This window comes from Dermacentor silvarum, chromosome 1 (assembly GCF_013339745.2).
Source record: "Dermacentor silvarum isolate Dsil-2018 chromosome 1, BIME_Dsil_1.4, whole genome shotgun sequence".
Classification (NCBI taxonomy): Eukaryota; Metazoa; Arthropoda; class Arachnida; order Ixodida; family Ixodidae; genus Dermacentor; species Dermacentor silvarum.
In genome coordinates, this window is record NC_051154.1 from 348,652,636 (window position 1) to 348,676,992 (window position 24,357).

At 46.3% G+C, this 24,357-nt stretch overlaps 1 protein-coding gene across 8 annotated transcripts in view; it reads right to left on the bottom strand.

Annotated features, from left to right (window-relative positions):
* The window catches only part of LOC119437407 (uncharacterized), a 408,649-nt gene that overhangs the window by 60,013 nt on the left and 324,279 nt on the right, over positions 1–24,357 (bottom strand). For 5 of the 8 annotated variants that reach the window (XM_049660503.1, XM_049660506.1, XM_049660507.1 and 2 more), the window contains 2 exons: positions 13,710–13,841; positions 6,560–6,861 (listed from right to left, as the gene is read on the bottom strand). In XM_049660503.1, coding sequence (XP_049516460.1) covers positions 6,560–6,861; positions 13,710–13,841 — 434 coding nt within the window. The remainder of the gene's footprint in view (positions 1–6,559; positions 6,862–13,709; positions 13,842–24,357) is intronic. The other 3 variants (XM_049660505.1, XM_049660504.1, XM_049660509.1) reach the window with 2 other exon arrangements.

Here is a 24,357-nt window from a genome sequence, read left to right on the forward strand (position 1 = left end):
TGAAGCGGAAATTCCGAATAAAATGCCTTCGTTATGAAGAGACTTTTTGTATTACTTTCTATGGGCAGCTGACGGGGAATCGGAAAATCTTCGTTGTGGCGAAAATTTCATTGTAGCGGTATTCATTGTAAGGGGATTCGACTGTACCAAGTAGCACATTTGCCTTCGCACTTATCTCTATGGCAATCATACAATTTCCGAGACTTGAACAAAACGTCGGTCTTCGTTCATGCGAGTATGTTGCAAGCGCACACATCGGCTCAGCGATGGACACTGCACTCTTGTTGAAGGAATTCCTATCGTAACCAGCTTTGACAATGAGGTGACGTGCCTCGAAGGTGCGTCGCCTCATTGTTGCCACGGCGCCGAGGGTGCAACTTGGAAAGCAGACAACTTGTCCCACGGCTGGTCTGGAGTATGCAGTGCCCTGTCGCGCATGTACTCCACACCGGTTGTGCCTGTCCTAGCACAATGTGGGCGCTTCTGCTGGCTCGCGTCGTGACGCCCTTGAGCCATGTCATCCACAGAGACCAATCAGTGCAAGCAGTTCAGTGCAAGCGAGCGGGTATTTATGATAAGCAGCATACACAGCTACACGTTAACTGTAATGGCCACCCTAACTGCAGTGTCCCTGCTATGTGCATGGCAGGGCTGGAGCGTGCGCGCTTGTGTGCTTCAGTCTGGCCATGTTATGTGGTGAAACCTGGTTTTGTCCTGCAGAGGTAGTAGACAAATCCAAATTACACATTTTTGAAGCCTTATCAATAGCACCATATGACGTCTGACAAGGTGTCTAGGCAGCAGTGGCCAAGAGCAAAGTTGGACGGGAGCACGGTGGCCGGGAGTGAGCTTGCGCTGGCTTGCCTCCCTTTCAAGTCGCGGCCGGCATGGCATACATCCGGTCTGGGCTTCACTTTCATGTGGTTCGAGGTAAGCTGAGTGCTGAAAACTAACTGAAAATTAGTGAGACCCGAGGGCTACGCGCCCGATAAACACCACGCAGCCGAGTGTGAGCAGGTGATAGTCAGCTGCTTCTAGAAGTGTACAATTCTTGTCGATACCCACCATGGTCAACCCGCTGTTACTAGAACCAACTCAGTTTCACAGCTCCGCATATAGGCCAGCGCAAGCATGTGGGCGACGTGGTGGTCGCTCGAACTAACGGCGCTGCGGTCGAGTCCAGCTACCGGTTGGCCACGTTGGCTGCTGCTGCAGCAGCACGGCAGCTTGGTATTATACATGCGTTCACTTGTCTGCATCCATTTATTGCTCCAATGAAAAGCTATACTGTCTTCGTAATTGGAGTTCATGGTTTTCACTATGAGTGACAGCTTTGCAAGCGCAGTATGAATCCTAAGGGCGACGTGAATGCTTCGATTTCAACGACTATGCTATACTGCGAAGCTACCCCGACATCAATTGTGAGTGGATGTGCTCGCCGCCTAAGGCAGTTCCTAATTGATTATTCGGGAGGGGGATAAAAGCAGAATAGCTAATGAGCGAAGAAAAAAAAATACAATAAAAAACTACCAGATAGCATGAAAACGCTTTAAAAATTATTGTTTATTCGGCCATCTGCAAATGAAGAGTTCCCTTACTTCCTATTCAGGGTGTCCCAGCTATAATGCACCAACATTTAAAAATATGCAAATGCCCCGATGCTGAACAGAACTAAGATAATGTTGTTTGCCATCGCTTGGAGATAATCTGATTATTTTTTTGCCACGAAAAAATTGCCGTGCGACTGGCCGCTCGACGCACTTTGCGTATATTCGAGGGCTTCTTTCTCACTCGAAAACACACTTTTATGGAGCACGTATTGAGCAATAGAAAGCTGTATCGGGAGTTTTTCATGCTGCTCTATAATTTTCTGATTTAAACTTTTAATCCAATAATATTTGAGAAGTCGATTAATAAAGACTAAGTATGCACTTAGGTGGAATGCAGAAAATAATCTGAGTAACTTCAAGCGACGGCAAACAACATTACCTTGGCTCTGTCCAACTACGTGGCATTTGCATATTTTTAAATCTTGGTGCATGATAGTCGGGACACCCTGTATAAGCTATACACTTCCTTGGAGAAATTTGCATTCGTATTGCGCGCTGGCCCACACCCAAATTTAAATTGACCCCTGTCCAAATTTGAAGTTGGCCCACCCCTACTATAAGCTTCCCCGTGCATTTTCTATGGAGCCCTGTATATCCCTATGGGTATTCCCTATGATAAATTTTCTTTACTTGTTCCTTATCTCTCATAAAGCTACCAATAACCAAAATTTCTGTTACAATAATTAAACATTTTAAGTTCACAAATTACGCATTTTTGTGGAGATACAAGGCATTACCACTTTTCGCTTGACGGGCCTGTGGTACTCACTAAAGAATGTTTACGCATGAAAAGTAGCGCTTAGCTGACAACTTGTAGCCGCTTGTTCAACTTGGTGCAAAATACGTCAGCATATAGCATGCTCGACACAAGCGAGGCTTCACACCTCCGCAGACCAGTGCAAGCACTTAAACCTCCGAACGCAACAAATTCGCAGCACCATTACTACACGGGATGCAGCCGCAGTAGAGTGTACTCTAGCCGCAGTAAAGGCGCACAACCGGAAGCACTGCCGGTAGCGCAACTCGATCGCAGCGCCGTTAGTTCTCGCGATCACCACAGAGCCCATGTTTTCAGCGGAGCTGTGAAACTGAGATGGTTCTATTAACGCTGGCCATGGTGGCGTAGTGTCTTTGGTGTTGCGCTGCTAAGCCCAAGGGCACGGGATCTAGTAATTCTGGCCATGGCGGTCATATTTCGATGGAGGCAAAATTCAAGAATGCCCATGTACCGTGCAATGGGTGCCTGTTAAAGAATCCCAAGAGGTCGAAATTAATTCAGAGTCCCCCACTACGGTGTGCCTCATAATCCCCCATATCGTGGTTCGCACATAAAACCCCAGAATTATTTTTTTTTCATTCTTGTACAAATTCAAAACACATATTTTCACTTACTTCAGCCTGCTTAGTTAACTGCCCCAATTAATATACACAGTAACAGTAGGAAGAAGCGCACTGATTCAAACACCCTTCATGTCAGCTATCAGCCAATAGCAGCTGTCTATGGGAATCTGCTTAATGACGAAATATAGCAGCCGCTGGCAGCTCCGAAACAGGTTAGGAGAAGGCCTCTGTTTAAAAACACTCTGTGAAAAAGGAAACTTAGCGCCCTGCTTGTTAACTCCACACATCGCGCATGACTGCAAAATTTGGCTGAGATGTTCACAGCAGTGTATGCTATCCACTGAATGTGTTTTTTCACTCAGCCTGAAGGCTGGGTAATTTCCACTCTAGCTGCAATGTGTCCTTGCCTTTTTTTTCCCTCCTTCATGGCTTATTTCTGCTTCATTGTGAGCTTACTGGCAAGGGCAGTGGTACCAAAAAAAGAACTTACATTCAACAAGTGTACAATTAATATAAGAATGTAGCAAGACTGCATTTATTAACACGAAAGAAGCCAGAAAGTACACTTCAAATGTTTCACATAGTGGGGCACTTTACAGGTCACGTCGAAGATCACAGATCCACTATAGCGGTGTGATGAGCTGCAGCTACTGAGATTTGTAGTATAGCACATGAATGTAGAGGCCCTGCTGGCAGTGTCAATGATTTGCCAAGTTATGACCTTAATAACTCGGAAGTCGAGTAGAATTATTCAACCGGCTAGAGTTTCACTTAAATTAAAGACGAATATTTGCACACCTTGGACACATATTCATCCACACACCCCTTTACTCTCATATTACTCTACTTGACTCCCTGCACCTGCCATAAATGCCATTTATACGTCTCAACAAAAAATACATGTTTACAGCTTACAGGTAACCCAACTAAGCTGTGGACTTATTAATATTGTTACGCGCAAAGGAGACCGTTTGTGACGGAACAGACTGACGGAAGTCACCTATAACATAGCTCGCCTCATGGCGAGTGGTAGAAGAGCTGCCAAGACCCAAGTGGTCCATGTGGCCCGCTTGAAACTCTTCACTTCAAGACAAATGGATTGACTCGCCCGCCGGGCTTCGTCTGCGACGGGAGGAATGTTACGCGTGAGGAAAACGAGGACCGGTGAACGTGCTTGCGGTCCCGGGTTAGAAAAGAGAAAGAGGACGACGCTGAGTGCATCAACCAGCCAGCCGCTCTTGCGCCCACCTTCGCGACCTAAAATAAACGGTCCCCTTCATCTGTAAGGTTTACAAACGGTCTCCTTTGCGCGTAACAATATGTAACAGTTGAGGTATTTCAGAAAATCATTCATTTGTCACAAAGAAAAAATATTTCAGACCCCCCAAAGTCAAAGTTTTTTTCAACACTCCTACTGTTGAGGGCACAGATAAAAGTCAGACACCTGGTACCTGACTTAAACCTTCAATGACTGTACCTATAAATACTCGTTAAAAAATTATTTTCTATTTAAAGGTGCAAAACACATTAACAATAAGCATAATGAATGAAAAGAAAAAAATATGTTGCGCAGAACTTTTTCAGCAATAAGGGGGAAGCCCCAGGCAGAAAACAAAGTGGGCTTCACTTCAAACCGCTTGAGGCGTCATTTGGAATTTGTACAGACAGCTCTCGTCGTATATAAACCATAGATGTACATTTGATTTGGTCTATGTCACGTATGTGATACCATGGCAGCTAGATATCTTGCGATGGTCTATCTCTTTTGACCGTGCTTTCCAAAGAAAGCAAGTCGCGTGCCAAACTTCTTTCGCATATATTCCTGCTCTAAACCAACAAATGACACTTGCTGCCTGTCATTCAGTGTTGGCCCGAAGACGCCATGTAACCAGAAACTGTTTTCTGGTAAGTTCCCTGTAGGCAACATTTGTCAATAAAGTTTAACACACTCAACTTGACCTTATCAATACTGAGAGGGAAAAAGAAGGAAAAACTTGAAAAATTAGTTATAACTTGTGCATTTCCAGGTGTTCCTTATATTTGCAAAGCTTTCCTTGATAAAACACTTTAGACTGAAGCATTCTAAATTACATTCAAAAGCTGGTGGAGGGTTCACCTCATACCACCTGTTGCCTGCACATTTCTGACCAGTTTCTCAACCCTACAGATGTCTTTGCTGCTTCAAGGACATAAGTAAAATGGTTATATTGAAGCTACTCTGTATTTTTCCAACTTGTGTTGGAAGTCTCCAACCCCGATCCGGAGATGTGCAGGTGGGTACTTTGTAAAAGAGAAGAGGCAGGCAGCTGGCTAACATTTTGCGGGTGCTACAGTTGCCGGTGCTAGCAGAAACGCAGTCAATCCACTATGCGAGTATGTAGAGAAGAGCCAGCGTCATCTTCCGCATGCATCTTCCATAAAGCTGAACAATTCCAGACTTCTCACACATGGAAATTCATTCATACTGTGCTAATGTGTGTTTCCTTTAACAATGAACCTACCAGTACAATAAACCTACGAATAGTCAGCCAATGACTTCGGGAACTGAACCTGCCACACTGTGGTCAGCAGCAGAACGTCATAGCCACGGAATCACCACAGCGAGGTGCGCTGGAAAACGTCTATTTATAAAAGTTTACCAGGTTGAGCTTACTTCTGATCCACAAAGTGATTCATTTTTATTTAAAGGGGCACTGAAACACTTCCTGAACATAGTAAGAAAACAATGCCGACCTGTCATAGAGACAGCTGTGAACATTTGAGCCAAATATTGCTGCACTGCATGCAGCAGGGAATTTATAATCTTGAGTCAAAAACAGCGAAAGATTGCTTGCTCTCGCTTCTGCAATGTTGTCATGCAGTGTCACCGCAAGCAGCTGGACCCACCAATGCTAATGGCTGATTTCGTGATCACGAGCATGTTCTCAGTAATACATAACTGCTAATTTTGAGTTATATAAATGAAGTATATATGTTTGCAATCTCAAAAAAAAAAAGCAGAAAAATAATTCCATCTTTGCACTTCTGGTCTACACACGATAATTGTACGTAGCTCTGTCTGCTGTGTGTGACCTTCGAGATGTCAGCAGCGTGCTGCATAGTGCAGTCTACTGCGACCGCTACAGGGTGTCGCGACGAACCCTTTCGCTTCTTCAAACTTCAAAGCCCGTAGGGCGCCTGAATGCTCTCTTCCTCACCCCCGCTTCATGCAGGGAGCGGTGAGAGCGAGAACTCTCTCGGCTTCTCCTCTGTGTAGCTTCCAGCCAGCTAGCACAGAGACGAAGAAAGAGAGAAAGCCGCATATCGGTGCAGTAACTCTACCAATACTTGAAGAATTTGAGAAATGTTTGCGGCATGAGATTCGTGAGACGATGTCCTTTAATAGTGCAGCCATTCTATGATTAGTTTTGTTTCAGGGCCCTTTTAAGAACCACCTAATCAACCTCAACACCAGTCAACTGGGTGAAAAGCAGTTGCTGAAAGAGAGGCAAGAGCTTGCCTGTCCTTTAAAAGCGAGTGTTCCTAGTGCCATTTGGCACTTAGAAGCAGGGCATTCCAAGCTGCACAGCTTGCAACCAAGTAGTGACTATCACAGCACGAGGCTTAACACTCACCGAGTAGGTGCTGGCCTTGTAGTAGTCGAATGAAGCCGGCTGGCTGCTGACAGGCGGTGATGAAGGCACCGTCCCATCTGCCTGGGGTGACATGCCATTCATCACGGCAGCTGATTCAGAAGGCAGGGGCGGACTTGTGCTTACAAAGTTGTACTCGGCCGAAGGCTGTGCGGCCGTGGACAGCTGAGGCACCGAGTTCCAGCCACTGTCAACAGACGGTGCTGCCACAAAGGATGATGTACTCGTTGGAGGAAGGTGCTGAGAGAAATCAGGAGTGGCCTGTGGCAGTGGTGTCCCTTAAAAATAAAAAAAAGTATATATATATAATATATATATATATATATATATATATATATATAGTATATATATATATGTATTCCATGGGCTTCAGCTAAAAAGCTTGTTCACCAATATTACCTTCTTAGGACTCTAACACTCATAATGTACAGTTAGGAGGGTTAAAATTTAAAATGTCATCGATTATTATGGACAGCCCCCTCCCCCTATATTTTTTTTACACTCAAGTGTCTGTGTATTACAAGCAAAGGCACAGTTGATGTTCATGCCGTTCGTGTAGTGACGAACTTCACTTGAGCCCAACAAAAGATTGTAAAGATTTGCAAAAAAAAAATAAAAAATCCAGAAGGCATTTTTTTCTGCACGCAATCTTTGTACACACCTAATGAGTACTACATGTTCATAATTCACGCAATAGAGCACTTTGTTTAATCTGAACCATCGGTTATACGAAAATACTGAGGGAGGGATCCTGCATCAATAGAAATCTTTGCCAGTTCAAAGGTAACTCCAACGCTATTACACAAGAAAAACTGCTTTTGGTTATCTTCCTGATCTAGAACTAGTCTCTGGTATATATAATGGATCTCGGTTGACAAAGGTACATTTATATTCGCCATTAGCATAAGAACCATTACCTGGAACTCAGACCTCACGGTAGTCCAGTTGGCAGTTGCCATCTAAAGCATCCAGCTGGATGTTGTTAGTTTTGTTTTTTCACTCATGAACTCAAGAGGAAAAAAACAGCTCCCCGGTAGCAAATCTACAATACTCCTTCCTGTATCAGTTTTGTCAGATGCAATGAGCACCACAATAAACTAAAGTGCAAGCCCCAACCACACATTTACCAAAGGTCAATTACTTCGTAGTCACAAGCAAAGTGCACTACCTTGACAGAAAAAATTCAGCGACAGGGAATACATCATGGCTGCAGATTTCTCAGAAGGTGCCAATTTCTCAGCCCCGCTACCATCAGTTTTCTAAAGCAATGTAAAGAATTCCTACCACAAGGCATGCCTGAAGTGAACCACAACACTATTAAAGGGACGCTAAAGAGAAACACCAGATAAGTTTGAAGCATTCCCTCAAAACTCTACTTTCATTAATTTTTTGGTAAAGCGGGACACACATGAAGTGCTGCAGTGTAAGCATCAGTTTAGGTGCCACCTTGCGTCTGGCTGTGGAAAAGGCAACTTTCCTTCTACGCTTTCCTTCGCATGTTTTTGCCAAACCCTCCTCCTCCACTTTCCACCTCATGTTCCCGCTGCACCTTCCACCTCCGTTTTCTTCCTCGCACTCTCTTCGCTATTGCCGTCTTTCACCCCCCACTGTGCTCCTAATTCGCTTTCATCGTTCGCTGGGCTCGTTCACCCGGTTACACCGAAAACCTCGATGCTCAACGCAGGGACAGGAGCCTAAAAGCTGCACTCTAAAAACATTCTGCAAGCAGTCTTGATACTTTTCAAATTCCTTGAAAGCAAAAGACAACAAAATGAATTTTTCAAATTCCCTAAATTTGCATATTTATTCTGATAATGACCCCACTGTTTTTTCACAAGAATTGATGTCAATTTGGAGGGAGAGTTCATTACGCGGAGAAGAACAGTTTCGGCAGTCTTCCTTTTGTAAGCATAAAAATTTATAAAGATTTAAATAACACGTGAATCCCCACCAACACCTTTCCGTTTTACGTAGGTCTAATGCAAAATATATCAATCAAATAGTGAATGTTCGTATAATTTCATTTGCAGATGAAATTTCTACTATTCACTTTAACATATATAGGTGCCCTGGAGTGCAGCTGGCATGCAACCTCTGTGATCTTGGCTACCCACAAGGTGGTGACGTCAAGTCACATGATGCACAATCCGTACTTTTATCTGAAAAGAAAATTTGGCCGACTCAACTGTAGCTGACATTAAGGTAATGCAATGCATTACAAGCGTCTCAGCGTAGTGGCTTTCACGCGGGAAATTATGAAGGGTGTGCTATTCCGGCTGTTGAGGTATGCATCTGTGGCCAAATCGAAGCGCGCCAAGCGTCTCAATGCGCTAGCTTGCACGCGAGAAATTCTTAAGGGTGCTTATTGATGTGGAAGCATTATATGGCCCATGAAGCGGAAAATCAGGCCACGTCCCCGGAGATGGTACAAAAAGTCACGTGGTCAGAGCCAATCAATGGAAGGTGTGCGCTGCATGGGCGCTCGTATCCTTGAAGCATCACCAGATGGCGCTCACCTTCGCCGCGACGCCAGCCCGAACCAGAAAGCTTGCCTTCGTGCATAGCATTTGCCACTTCGGGCGTTTCCCGGTAGCCGGTCTATATATAGCACCGCGTGTCGCAACGCTGCCAGTCGGTGGGGTGATTTCAGTGAGTTTTGTGCTGAGCTACGATGGACGAACCTTTGACTTCAACTTCTCATTCAGTAGCTGCGCCCGGCTCCTTCGGACGTCCACACAAGTACGCAAACAAAGCTGTGGCGTCATCGGAGAGAGGTCACGATGCTTTTGCATTCTTCACGTAGGAATACCTAAGTGCCCTTTTTCACTTGTCGACACGTGCATCCGTGGTGTAATGGTGACAATATCAGGCTTCTGTGCTATAGGTCCTCTGTTGTCGGAAAACCTTATATTTATTTATTTAAATAAATAAATACATATATAGCAAATCACCCAAATATAGCTTGACACCCGTATGGGTTTACTTTGTAGCTTTGTGCTACATTCAGGTGAATGCCAATTTTTGCATTTTATATATACATATAGTACAGCGGAACCCGGATATATCAATTCTGAAGGGGATCACAAAAAAGTTTGGTATATAGGTAATTCGATATATAAAGTACGCCCTGAGGCAAACGGCGGCTTACCGAATGGTGCGTCCGAGGGCTGCTAAATTACAGCACACAACTCGGGGGAAAAAAAAAGCAAGCACCCTTTATTCACCTGCAAAAAATTGCTGGACCACTTTCAACTTCATGAAAAGTCCAAGCTGATTCTTTTCTTTACACTTGCAACGGCCATCGCTTGTGGAAAATGAACTAACGAATAGGCACTCAACCCGCACAACAATGCCACAAAAATCGGAAAGAAGGAATGTTGACGTTTGCGGTAGCACGCGGGCTAGACGAACAGATCGACGGGGCTCAAATAACTGCACTCATGACCCACACACCTAAACTGACTTTTCTCCACCTCCAGGCACCAGAAGACCTCAAAGTTGTGGGGATTGAGGGTTGCGCCGGTTTGTGCAGTGCTGGTGCCGACGGTTTCAGTAAACGGTTTCCGTCAACTCAGGGCTTTACTGTGTTTTTGCGTGCGTCGCTCGGTAGCCCCTTGCGGCCTCTGAGCTCGCGCGCGAGCGGTGCTGGAGGCGACGGCTGACGCAGCCCTGTGGCTCGCTAAGCTCGAACCCGCGGTGGTTGGTCTCCTGTGAGACACCAAGAACCCACAAAGTGCACAAAGACGTGCACTTTGAGGTCTTCGGTGTGGCACCGTATTCGATATATCAAATATGCTGGTTCTATATACGCGTGCACAAGCCCTATACATTTGCATGAGATTTTCAAGGAGATTTTACAGCTGTTCGATATACAGAATAATTTGTTATAAGTGGGTTCGATATATCCAGGTTTGACTGTATAGATCCAGAACATCACGGCGACCAGTGGCCCTCCAGGGCACATACTCAGTGGCACATAATCTTAGATGGCACAATCTCCGGGATCGGCCCACAAGAATGCCGACATACATCGAGAGATACACCACAAAAACTGCCTTGACTCGGAAAAGAATGCTTAGCATTAAAAAAGTCATTTGTAAAGGACAAAAGTGAGGTGGGTTCATTACGCGAGTAAAGAGGGTACATTTACTGTGTGGCACATAACCTGGCCTTAACTGGATCACTATTGCACTAGCAAACCGTCGCCATAAGTGAGCAACAACTTCTCTAAGTATGCAAAGAAGGAGTGCCCCGAGTGATAATTGGGTTTTAAGGGGAGAGGCGGGTCAAAAAATGGCGATTTTCATTAAAGAAACAGTTTTTGTGTTTTTAGTTGTTTCAGCAACATTGATCTCTCCTATTTCACATATGATGAAATCAGAGCCAGAAATGATCGGGAAAAGTGTAATAAACTCGGTTAAAGCACTCGAGGTGGCAAGAAAATGCACAGATATGACAAATTGTAAAGCGCGCGATGCGTCAAACCGCGGTGTCGCACGCCATTGGGCTCATGCAAGGTGGTAGGCCTAAGCTTTTTTTCTCCAAGGTTAGCTTTGCCGCATTACAATCTCCCCGGGAAGTAATAATAATAATTAACAGAAGTAAACAGCTTTTATAACTTTCAATCGCATTTTTCTCAACTTCATATTTTGGGCAAAACAAGGCGTTTGTGCACAACATTTTATGTACTTATTGTGTTCCAATCAAGACCATATTTGATGGGCGTAATTTTTAGGATATGTAGAATGCACTTATCTAGAATTTAATGCAATCGCTTTATTTTTTTAAGGATGAAAATTTTTAATGTACTCAGGCACCAGCCACTGAATATGAAGCACCAGATACGAAATTTTCCTAAAAAGTTGCCTGTAAAGGGAATCACATTATCTTGCTTATTAGCACTCAATGGAGTGTTAGGGATAGGAAAAATAATTTTGCACTGCTCTATCATGCTAACTGCTATGTCCAGCAGCTGCACAAACATGCACTGCTTCTCAATTATGCATGGAACTTAGGACATAAAACCATCGAGATATCCTAAAACTAAAAGTAGATTTCGAATGAAGAGATCAAGCTCTACAAGTGGTAGAATTTTCATTCACCCAGCATCATTATTTAAAAAGAAATATTTCTGAGGAGCGTCTCCCCTTAATGGCACAAGTGCATCTTTGTCCAAAGAGCGTCAAAGGATTGCCCCCTCCATCTAGTTACATTCCTTGTCATTGAATGCAGCTTCTTGCTCGAGACCCGTGTGGCTGCACGGAGACATCCAGTTAGCAACTTCCAACAATGTTTGATACTTGATCTTGCCCAAAACCTTTCTCCAGCAGAAACATGGGTTGTCAGGGCCAAACAACAGGTGTGTAGAGATATTCCCCAACCTCTGCTAATGGATGTTATCAGGACTTGGCACTCGAGCAGCTGATGTTCTTGTGGAAAACAGTGCTAAAAAAATGTCCCACATTTCATTGGTCAAAGATGTAGGAGCACAGTTAACATGGGCAGTCAGTTGCGTTAGTACATACATGCTGAGCAGGCAAGAAGAGACAATGTAAGATGACACGAGAAGTCATGCAATCTTTCCTCCCATGTAATGCAGTGAATCTCTGAGGCAAATTACAAAAGAAAAAGAAAAAGTTACGAACACATGAGAAGAGAAAGTTTATGCAAGGATATGCATACTAGCAAGCTCAAATAAATGCGAAATGCCGAGTGCACAGTTGCCAACTGATTTTTCACATGCATGCCTTCTAGACCTTTTTTTTTCTTTTTCTTTTTTTTTTTCATTTGCCTGCCACACCACTGCCTCTTCCATGAAACCAATGTAATAATGGCAATTGAAGTTCATGTAATATCACCCTCAACTTTTCAGACACGCTCCATATGTACCATGTTGTAAACGTTGAGGCTACCACCACAAGACTTCCACCATTCATGACAGGGGTAACTGCAGATCGCAGGGAGAGGCTTTCGTCCTGTAGTGGACAAAAAATAGGCTGATGATGATGATGACGATGTCACCTCTGATGAAAACTCCATGAGCTCCAAGGGCTACTCAGCCACAACAGCGATTTTTTATCAACTCACCAACAAACACGACAAAGCAGCACTGGTTATGTGGCCAATGGTCAAGCAACACTGGTATATGTGCCGTGACAAAAATTTGCCACTGGGCATATTTGGGCAGTGGCATATTAGCTTGTCACTAAATGTTTATACAAGTAGTCGCAGTCAGTGATCGGGCCCGATATGTGCACAGTCATCGAAGCGGTACTTGGCATTTGGGACCAGGAGCAACCAACTAGCAACTACTCTGAGTGCCTACAAGTTAGTCTATGCCCATACTGGACAGGTGGCAAAAGCTTATGTATAAGCAGAAAACTTCAAACTGAATTCTTGAAATGCAGCCTAAACTGCCAGCGCGAAATCAAGGCCACATGCAGCATCGGCATTCCACAGCATCGCAACGACGTGCAACGCACAGTGGGCTGCACAAAGAGCAAGTGTGAAACATCCCTCTAACCTGGCCTATCGCATAACTTTAAGCAGATTATATTTCACTAATGCAACAATACCATGCAAAGATCTGTACACAAGATTTCTGAAGTGCTGAAGTGCTGATTGTAAAAAAAACTAAAAAATTTTTTTTTGAAACTTGTTTCATCCTGCCTAATCACTCCGACATTTTCACAGTCCCTATCGTGTTTAAAAAATTGGTTGTCCACTGTATAACAACTGTAATGCCGACCACGCTGTTTCCCAGCGTGTCTGTATGCGGCTTTTTAAAATTTCTCCATGCATGTGAGTTCATCCTTCTAGGCATTCGAAACTTCCGAAATCCTTCAAAAACATTTAAAACTTCTGAATAGCCTAACTCAGTCAGTTACGAAGTCAAATATGAACTCGCTTAGATATATTGCAAATATTCACACAACCCTGCCATTATATGTGCAACTGTGACTGCATTCTCGCAATTATTTAAGCAGACGCTAAGCCAAGTGAATGATGCAGATGCACCAACATCTAGTAACTACAGGCATTTCTGTGGATGAAAGGCATGCATTTGGTGAGCGCATCCTCAGAGGTAGTTGCTTTAAAACTACGAAACAAGCGCTACTTGGCTCACATTGCTCGGTCGAAGAAGAGACCACGTGCGCACGGTCACCACATGCAGAGGTGTCCAGGTACGAGTTGCTAAAGTTCCCTGACTGCTGGAGCATGGGCATGCAGTTATCGTACACTGCAAATCCAGTACTGCCTGCAACAGACACAGGATAAGAAAATGTAAACGAAGCAAGCACATTGAGCATTGTACAATTAGATAAGACATGGGTCGGTCCACATTACATGAAGACACTGCGTTCAGCAGCAGTGATTAATCATTACCAGTGGCTGCAAATTTGTCTTGTTGCCTGATCAAGAGCAAGAAGACTGTAAACTAGTGGCGATGACTTTCTGCTTCTGATGTACAACTACAGTTGAGCCTCATTATGATGAAGTTAGATCCGAAATGAAAATCCCTTCATTACACCCAATATATGTTATAAGCGTACATGCCAATATTGATAAGAAACCAAAACTGCAATCGGGTCTTGAGAAAGAAATGCAGTCATATGTGAATGCCTTCGATCGACCAGCAAAGGTCTCTTATCAATTTTCATGGCCTGTCGGTGGCTTGTCACGCCGATACATGGCACGTGAACAATGCTAAATTACAAACATGCTTTGCACTGTCATTAATAAACAACTATGCACTCAGAGTAATCACATGGAATCACCATGTCAGCTTGCCAGCTGCGGGTCATCCAAGCCAGGCCATTGGTTAAGTGAGCACACGTCCAGAATGTGCCATTTCAAGTTGCTCTTGCTAAGTAACCGGACATTTTAACTACCAGAGCTTTTTAATAATAGAGTGAAACCTTGTTAATTCCCGACCCTAGTTTTTCTTTTTTCAGAAATTTGTATAATTCGGACTCATACTTCGGTCCTGGCAGGCATATGTAATCAAACTCTCGTTATTTTGGACTATTTGGCTGCACACTGGTTAATTAACTGCATAGTGGCCATCCATGATCACGTCAATAGCGACTGCGGTTTCATCCGTAGCAGTTACGGCAAACAGTAGTTTCGTTTTGACTTAGCACAATGTCACAAACATGGCAGAAGCCGTCGCAGATGAAGAGTGCCGGCTACACTGCGATGGATGGACGATCTGTTAGTGACCAGCTCACTGGCGAAAAAATAATACGTGGTAGTCAAAAGTGTGTTTCGGATGAAGATGCGCGCGGCGACGGCGTTACAAAGAAAGTTGTGAGGCCTTTGCTGATGCAAGCACTAATCAGTCACGAGATGATGAGAATTGCAGCTTCTGCACTGCTTTTGTGCAAAACAGAAACATGATTTGCTGATTCATTCAGTAAATAAAAGCACGTTGACGAAGTAAGCATCTGTTTATTTTCTTGATACCCTCGACTAGGTTAATTTGGTCAATTTGGACATTTTTTTTTCAGTCGCATGAAACTTGAATTACCGAGGTTTTACTGTACGGGCTTTCTGATTACACAGTAGAATTTCGGTGATACGTTCCTGTTTGTTGCCTTTTCCCACTTCTCAATTGTAGTAGCCACTTAGGACGATGATGCCAGAAAATTACCCACAGAGGATGTTATCATCTTTCCATTGGCTCTACCAAAAGCGCCTTCTTTGGGCCTAAGCAACAATGGAGCGCTTACTTCATAGAGAACAAATGCGAGTATCGCAGCATTGAGTAACCACAATCTCCGAGTTTCAAGATGTTCGTACGCTACAATACCACCCTTCCTCCAGCGCGCACATCTAGCGAGTTTTCAGTGTCGCTGTTGATATCTTCACAAAAAGCGAAGATGACCACCGAAAATTTTGAAAAGCATTTGTCAGATGAAGATAAACAATGTGTGAAGGGCTGCAGGGGACACAATGAAAGGGCTAGGCCATCCCATTCTATTTACTGCATTTGTGTGATGTTAAAAAAATTGGGAGTAAAGTCACATAAAAGTAATACAGTGCAGTCCACATATAACGATACCACATATAACAATATATCGGTTATAACGATGAGTTGAGCTAAGAGTATCAACTTATGCATTAGGGCAATGAGAAAAAAAACCATATATAACGATATGTTATTCACTGCATATCGGATATAACGATTGAAATTTTGCTTCTGGGCGGTGTTTTTCATGCAGAATAATCGTGAAAATTGCGTTCCTACGTTGCCTACAACCGAGACGGGGCGAAAAGTTTGCCTACGCGAGTTTGTATCTGCCGCCATTACCGCGCAGCGCATCCCGCCCGCGCGCCGATTGCGAAAGCCACGGAGAGCATCGCAAGTTGGTAAAGTGTGCACAAGATGGCGCCAGCTGCTTCGCCCCCGCGTGTCACCGGCGGTCGCGCGAGGAGAGGGCGGAAAAAAGGCGATAAGCGAAGGCAACGCCTCCTCTGGCGAGGGGCGCCTGCGCTCCCTGCTGCGCGCTCTCTCAACGGAAGCAGCAGCAGGTGCGCCCCTTGAGACGAAACTGATTTTGCAAGAGGGGGGAGAAAGCGATAAGCAAGCGGCGCCTGCGCGGCCTACGCTCCCTTTACATTGTCCCTCTCTCAGCGAGCGCGGAAATGCACTGCGGAAGCAGCGGGAGGTGCGCCGACAAAGCGCAAAGCTGCGTCTCTCGAGACGAAGCTGCAAATTTTGCAAGACTCGAAGTACGAGCTCGCGTAGTGGATGATATCGACGATTATGAAAACTGGGAGCGCCACGATCATGAAGGCTAGAAGCAGTGTCCATGCCGATCAACGGAAAAGGCGGACTTTGTGCGCCGGGACGAAACCAACATGGGTGAAACCAACACGGTGGAAGCCGCTGGCATTGCCGAACTCTAGGAAGATGTCGCTACTGACGATCATAAAGGCAGTGCTTCGATGGAGGAGTTTGTAAGTGCTGATAGTGCTGCCTCGTTCTGCGAAGAGCACTCCGACAGGGCGATCGTTGTCGCGACAGACGGCGGCGTTGTGCGACGGCGGTGACGACGAGATTGACAATGGCCCGTCTTTGACACTGACCCCGAGGTTCAACCAAAGTGCAACGTCGTCGATCGAGTCGCTCATTGAATTCATGCACGCTAAATTACAGCCGCCAGTGTTCGCGCAGCAGATGGACGCGATGTACACGGCGGTTGTGAATCCGAAACTTCCGCGAAAGCAAGTGCAGATTTCAGCGTGCCTAACGATTGAGACGCTATTTAGAGCTATAAATAAAAGTTTTATTTTTCACTGCCTACTTTCTACAACGTCAATTTTTTAATCGCAAGTGGCAGTTTCGGTTTCGGGACTGCACAGGTATTTTCGGCATTTTTTTTTTCCGGCAGTCCAGATATAGCGATGATCGGTTATAACGATCGGATTTCTCGTTTTTCTCGATATCGTTATAAGTGGACTGCACTGTAGACTACATTTGAGTAGGAGTGTGCGAATACTCGAATATGACCGAATCGAATTGAATAGAGAAAATATGAATTCGATCGCGAATCGAATATCTACTACAGTAAAACTCCGGTGATACGATCACGGCTGGTACAAATTTCGGTATGATATGAATTCTGTTATGTAACATTCCCCGGCCGAAATACATTGCTCACAATGCGAAAAAAAAAGGCTGTTCCGAACGCGTTGCCGCGCCCCTGCGGATCATACGAACGCGTGAGTAACAACAAAAGCCAGCGAAGCGACCAGCACGGCGAGATCTGGGCGGGATCTAGGGTCGCCACGCAACCGGCTACATCTCGTGGCTGCGCAATCTTTAATTGGTCCCCACGTCGAGCGGACCGGACCACATCACAGCCTAGCTGATGCTTTGACTAGCGAGAGAGTAGACGAGGACCACTGCAGCAACGACGACCGCGGCAGCAGCCCCAACAGCCAAAATGCAAACGCATTCGTAAAATCACATGCGCGAACTTTTACGCCTTTCAGAAGGCGATTGTTGACGATTTGGGCAAGAAGAAAATGCACACGGTTCATAGCACCCCATTGGTACATTTTTCAAGGGACCGCGAAAAAAACAAGTCGCAGTTTCGCCTGAAAAGTAAAGCATCGATTGCGATAGCAAATTAGTAGACAGCTGTACAAAGTAAGGATAGTAGTTTTACCGGCAGTATAAACTTATAAACATTGGCTTACTAACTAAATTAACAAGCACGGTTTCACGCGCGCACAGGTAAACATGACCACATCTCGCTTGATGACCCCGGAAACTCACTGTCAGAACGCTAGAGTAAGGAAGCGCGGCAGAAGCAGCGAGCAAATTGACCTTCGCGCTGTGTCTCACTTCAACGTGAACTAAACGTCGAAAGCACAGCGCACACGAAGCTACCGGCACTAGGCGCAACTTTGTCGACATCGCAGATCGTTTTGACAATCAGCCCCGTATGGGCGCGCACTCTGCGCACGTCACAATTCGCTTACAAGATACAGTGCCGCCGCAGTCGAACCCACTTATAACAATATTCAAGTGCCACGAAAATTTCATTGTTATAACCGGTAACTGTTATAACCGGGTTGCATGAAAAAAAAGATCAAAATAGGGGGATGGCAGAGCTGTTGTGAGAAAACTACGATGGCGGGGAGGCCAGTGTCCCTGCCCACCACCTTCCTCCATCCGGCAGCAGATTGTATCGACTCTTTCAACTGTTTAACTCTGCTTCCTGCGCACTCTGATCGCGTGTAACAAGTCACGGCTGTCGGCGTTCAAGAATGGCACTGCTATAGTAAAACCTCGTTAATTCGGATTTCATGGTACCGAAAAAAATTTCTGAATGTCGAATTACCGAGGGTATCAAGAAAACAATAAACAAATACACATGCTTTTTTTTATTGAACGAATCAGCAAAATCCTGTTTCTATTTTGCACAAAAGCAGTGTGGAAACTGAAATTCTCATCATCTCGTAACAGATTAGCACTCGCAGCGGTGAAGGCTTCGCAACGTTTTTCACAGTGCGGCCGCAGCGCGCGTCTTCATTCGAGACACGCTTTTCACTACTGTGTGCACATCCCCATTATTTTTTTGCCAGTGTCGCCAGGTCGCCGACCATCACGATGTAGACAGTGCTCTTCATCCTCCACAGCTTTGCACTGAGTAAAAACAAAACTATAGTTTGCCGCGATCGCAGCTGACGCAATCATGGACGGCAACCTTGAGTTTCAGAAGGCGCGCGGCTGACACGTGCACTGTATCAAAATGAAACTACCGTTGGCTGGAACTGCGGATGAAATGGCAGCTGCTATCAACGCATCATGGATGGCGACCACTCAGTTATGAAGGCACGTGGCCGACGCGCGCACCAAGTCAAAACAATACTGTTTGTCGCAACCACTGCGGACTAAATCGCGGCCGCTATCAACGCGATCATGGATGGTGACTACGTAGTCATGAAGGCACGTGGCCAACACGGTGCTATGCGCGGCGGTAAACGCAAGAACAAAGGCTTTAAAGGCACAAATAGGCATGAAGCGTTCCGGCGTTGCTGTCATTCACGTATGATTTTCACTGATGACTAACTATGGCGATGCAAACTCCTGTCGCTTCATTTCGGTGGATGCTAACGCCGTTTTGGCTCATTTGTGGCGCTCCGCCAGCCCAGCGCTATCAGCGCAGTTGGCGCGGTCCATTCGTGTTTCGGAGGGTGGCACGGCATGGGCCTATGGGTGCAGCCCATTCGTGTTCGGAGGGTTGGAAGGGCAACAGGACAGAGGCGCACTAGGCTGGCGATGCGGAGAAGGATGGAAAACAGCGCACGGCAGCGTGCAACGGCTCAAATCCATTTTTTTACTTTTTTTTTACTTTCAAGGCGTTCACATTCCATTCGCTTTCGGCACGGACACCCAGTAGCCAAACTTCATCATTATAACCGATAATTAGGCATGGGGGCATTGTAGTAAGCAGGTTATTTCACCATAGAAAACATACAAAAGTTGAAGGTGCAGCAGCTTCTCATTGTTATAACCGATATATTGTTAAAACCGGTATCGTTACAAGTCTGTTCGACTGTATCTGCAACATGCTGGCCGCTTGTTGCAACGTACAAGGTGGCTGCACTGGTAAATTTACGCGACCGCCACATTCAAACGCAAGGTAAGATGCAGGAACATTACAGATGGGCGACGTATCAAGGGGAACTTAATACATGGAAGTCAATGGGATTTAGGTCGGGACCGTGAAAACACGACGTAGCAGCCGCGAAAATGCAGCAGTGAGGAACGAATCACTAATAGAAATTTTTTCTGCTAAAAATAAATTCATTTTTTCTTGATTTTGTGTATGTTTTGATGATGCAAATTTTGGGTGATACAAATATTTTACACGGCCCCGCGACATTCATATCACCGAGATTTTACTGTATGCAGTATATTCAATGTGGAGACCCGCGCAGTGCCAGAGGTTGCGTGCACTGCGCAGTCTCTCATGCTTGATGCCACCCAAGCGAATGTTTCACTTCATTTTCGGTGCAAGAGGAGCGCCGAGCACGCCACAGACGGCCTCGGCTGATGTGGCAGCGGAGTTTGTTACTGTGAGCGCTCCCCAACGTCAACCCGATTTGAGGTCGCACACACAGAGCCTGAACGCCGCAATTCGCAGAATGGCGCCGCGTCGGCGATGGCAGCCTCTGTTGGTACAAGGGTCGTCCGGGTGACAGGACCGATCGAAATTATACCGTGATGTGTTCAGAGGAAACTGCAACAATAGCAGCATGTATTTCGTAAAATGCCTAAGTATGTGCGAAGATTGGGCCAATTGGCTGCCGATAGGCACGCGAATCGTGTTGAATACATGGCGATGAACTTCACATCGCTTCAACAGCCGTCATTCTGACCAGCGCGCGTGATCTCGGGACCTATCACCGATGAGCCACCCACACGACCATATTAACGGCAAGTATTCTGTGACGGCTTGTGGCCCATTACAACAGCGGCCACACTGACTACGCCATTAGGCTTAATTGGTGCTGCTTCATCAGGCGTTGGTGGCTATAGTTACAGTTTGGCGCCGAATCGATGCAGAGCTATTCACAGCAGCTGCGCGCCCGTCGGAGAGTCAACAAACTGCCTCACAATTCAAAGCGAATGCACGCGATAGCAATAAAGTTGTTCATGAGCGCCATCTTCAAGACACACCGTACAGTGACCTCTCGTTCCTGACGCTGTTCGTTGACGCACAACGGTCTCTTTTTGTAGCTTCAAGCAACCCGTCACTAGCTTTGAGTTTTCGTGGAGGGTGCAACAGTATCATGGCCAGTTGCATGCATTTCCACAGACGATAGATGAACAAGGAGGAGGGGGGGAGGAGCAAGTGCAGCGCGAACTTACCGTGACCCTCTAAATTTCAGAATCTGAAAAGTGGCAAATAACGCCGAACCAGACAAAATGGTACAGTGTAGCCCACTTATAACGTAAGTCATGGGTTCTCAAAGTGGGTTCCGCGGAACCTACGGGTTCCGCAGGCCCCTGCTCGGGGTTCCGCGAGCCACTGATAAATTTTCCCTGGTCCCGCTCCCGACAAGTGTCTAAAACGGCGAACACGAGGTGCGCTTGATCCAAAGAACCTCCATTACCCATGCCCGAGTGTCAAAAAGCACATCACAGTGCGTAACGACAACGCGCGAACTGCACAATAAATACGCAAGCAGCTTGTAGCCACCTAACCTCTGAGAACGGGCAGCGCGCCTAAGCTTTCGCACTTGAATCTCGGAGGCCGTAACTTACCACCATGCGCCTTTCTCCTACTTGAAGATACGGTAGGTGCCGATAGCGTTCGCACTGACCTATACGTTGAAGGGTTAAAAAAAAAGAAAAAAAAAAACACGCGGAGCACCGCAAATGCGCGCCGCAGAAGAGCAAGAACGGCGTAGCGTCCAACCTAAACGAAGCGGCGCAGTCCGCATCGCCGTGGTCCTCAGCGGCAATCGTACGCGGCACGTGACTGACAGCAACGCCGAAGCGCTTCGTGCCTAATTGTGCCTTTAAAGCCTTTATTCTTGCATTTATCGCCGCGCGTAACACCGCGTTGGCGGCTAGCCGCGTGCCTCCGTAAGTGCGTAGTCGCTATCTCTGATCGCGTCGATAACCACCGCAGTTTCGTCCGCAGCGGTTGCGGCAAATAGTAGTTTCATTTTCACTCGATGCGCGCGTCGGCTGCGTGCCTTCACAACTGCGTAGTCGCCTCCCAAGGCAGCGTCGATAGCGACCGCAGTTTCGTCCGCACTTCTTGCAGCGAAAGGTAGTTTCGTCTTGACTTGGTGCGTGCGTCAGCCGCCTGCCTTCTGAACCGCAACATCGCCGTCCATGATCGCGTCGATAGCGGCCGCGGTTTCGTCGACAGCGGTAGCGGCAAGCAGTAGTTTCGCTTTTACTCAGTGCAAAGCTGTCAAAGATAAAAAGCACCGGCTACATCGCGATGGACGGACAATTTGTTGGCGATCAGCTGAGTGGCGAAAAAATAATCGGGATGTGCGCCCGTTGGTGCAAAGCGCGTCTCAGATGAAAACGCGCGCCGCGAAGGATGTCGCGAGGCCTTCGCCGCTGCTAGCGCTAATCAGTCATGAGATGATGAGAATTTCAGCTTCCGCACTGGTCTTGTGCTAAAGAGAAACAAGATTTGACGATTCATTTAGTAAATAAAAGCGTGTTGACGTAGTGCAGCATTTGTTTGTTTTCTTGATACCCTCGATAATTCGGTTAAATCAAGGGGGGGGGGGGGGTTCCTTGGCACTTTATGGAGCTTAGCAGGGTTCCCTGGGATGAACGTACCTGAGAACCCCTGACGTAAGTCACCGGAGTCGCGAATATCCGCACTATAAGCGGTACTGCACTATAACCAAAGAAACAATTTTCAAGGCCCACACATACGCAAAACATGTGCACCGAGCCACCACGCGTATGCTACAGTTGAGGAATGCGGCTAGAACGTTTGCATTCAATTTACAGTCGAATCTCGTTAATTCGAACCAAATCAGGTGGTGGCGCCTACGACCGGCATTGCTCCGGCACCGCCATAGAGTAAAAGCTTAAGACACACCCCTCAATGTCGCGCGCGAACAAAAAAAAAAAAAAAAAGAAAAAGAAACGCGGCAGAAATTTCACCCTCTCTCAAATGGCAAGGTCGCCGATTCTGCGTTGCGCCGGAACATGCGTGTACGTGCCGACGTCTCAGCCACGCTACCGTAGCCACGCGTCGAAAATGGCCGTGAACCCTTCTTTCTCCTTTATGCTTCCTCTACTTTCTAGTCACGTGTTGACCTTGCACGCTGCAGCTACGGCACAGAGGGAAGCAGCGGCGCTGTCCCAGGCCGGCTAACGAAACTGCCCACGCCGGCAAACGCCCACTTCCCGATAACGACAGAAAACGAAACTTCGGGGAGCTGGCGCCAGGCCGGCTGGAGCGGCGGCGGGCGCACACGGTGACAGTTGAAAGTGAGGGAGCTACGAGGGAGGGCGAGGGGAGCCACCGAAGCGGCGGAGTTGCCGAGGCGAAATCCGCTTCCCTGCCGCTCTCCTCCCTCACATTCCACGGTCTCCGCGTGTCCCCTTCGCCGTGCCGTGCCGGCGCCGCCCGCTCCCTGAATTTTCGTTTACTGCCGTTATCGTGAAGCGAGCATTGGCCGGCGTTGGCAGTTTCGTGGCCCTTCCTCGCTATGCGCGCCGTCATATTTCACAACTCGCACTCAAGATTCTGGTTTCAGCCTCACTGGCTGTTCGTTCGCACCATGCGCCCTTCTCCTCCACTTCGTCTCTCTTTCTTCCTCGAGCACCCCTTGGGGTGCCTGTTTGAGGGGAGCGTTAGCCGTCTCCGCTGACTTCCGTAGTCCCAGGCAGCCGCACTGTAACCGGTATTTCGTTTCCCGCAACTGCACTATAAGCGATACGTGTATACATGGAGTGCTATGGGAAAATTAATGGGAGTCTGAAAATACCGCACTATATCCGGTCCTGCACTATAAGTGGTTACGTTATAAGTGGTCTACACTGTACATATTTCAAAAAAGCACATACAGCTAGGTTCAGTAATTGAATTTCTCACTTTGCTAGCGTTGTAAAAAAACACAAATTTTATAAGAACATCGCATTTCTGAATCCCGTCTGGGTCACCGCTTGTGTGGGGACGCGAGGTAAGATGCACTTAGCAATTCATTCTAGACTCTAGCATAGGAAGAAACCAGCCACGGCCTTGACCACAGCGAACAGCTAAGGAGAGCCTTTCGGTGCTGCATGTCACTTGTTCATGCACTCTTTTGCCACACTGGACGTGACAGGCATGATGAGGTGCAACATCACTGCCTTTGAACGTTGTGTTATGACACGCCACAGTTCTATGGAGCTGGTGCCAGTGTCATGGGAAGTCCAAATAATCGAGCAGATCGAAAAAAAATCGCGTGCCCCAAAATTCTGTCAGCGACTGTAATTGGTTATAGATTTCTGCATTCGTGATGTTCTGTCCACATGCTCATATAATAAAAGTAATAAACCATCATGTCATAAAATCTCATGTACAGTGGTCATGCATATTCAGGTAAAAACGAAATGTAAATGGAAGAATTATGCTGCATGCAACGCATGTTCTTGATGCAAAGTTATGTCATGAAAGTTTTTATCAGCAAGCACAATGACTAAGACGCCTGAAACTCATGTTGTTGTTGTTGTTTTTTTTCACAAAGAAGTATGCTTTTTTTTTTTCCCCATGTCCTGAAAAGTT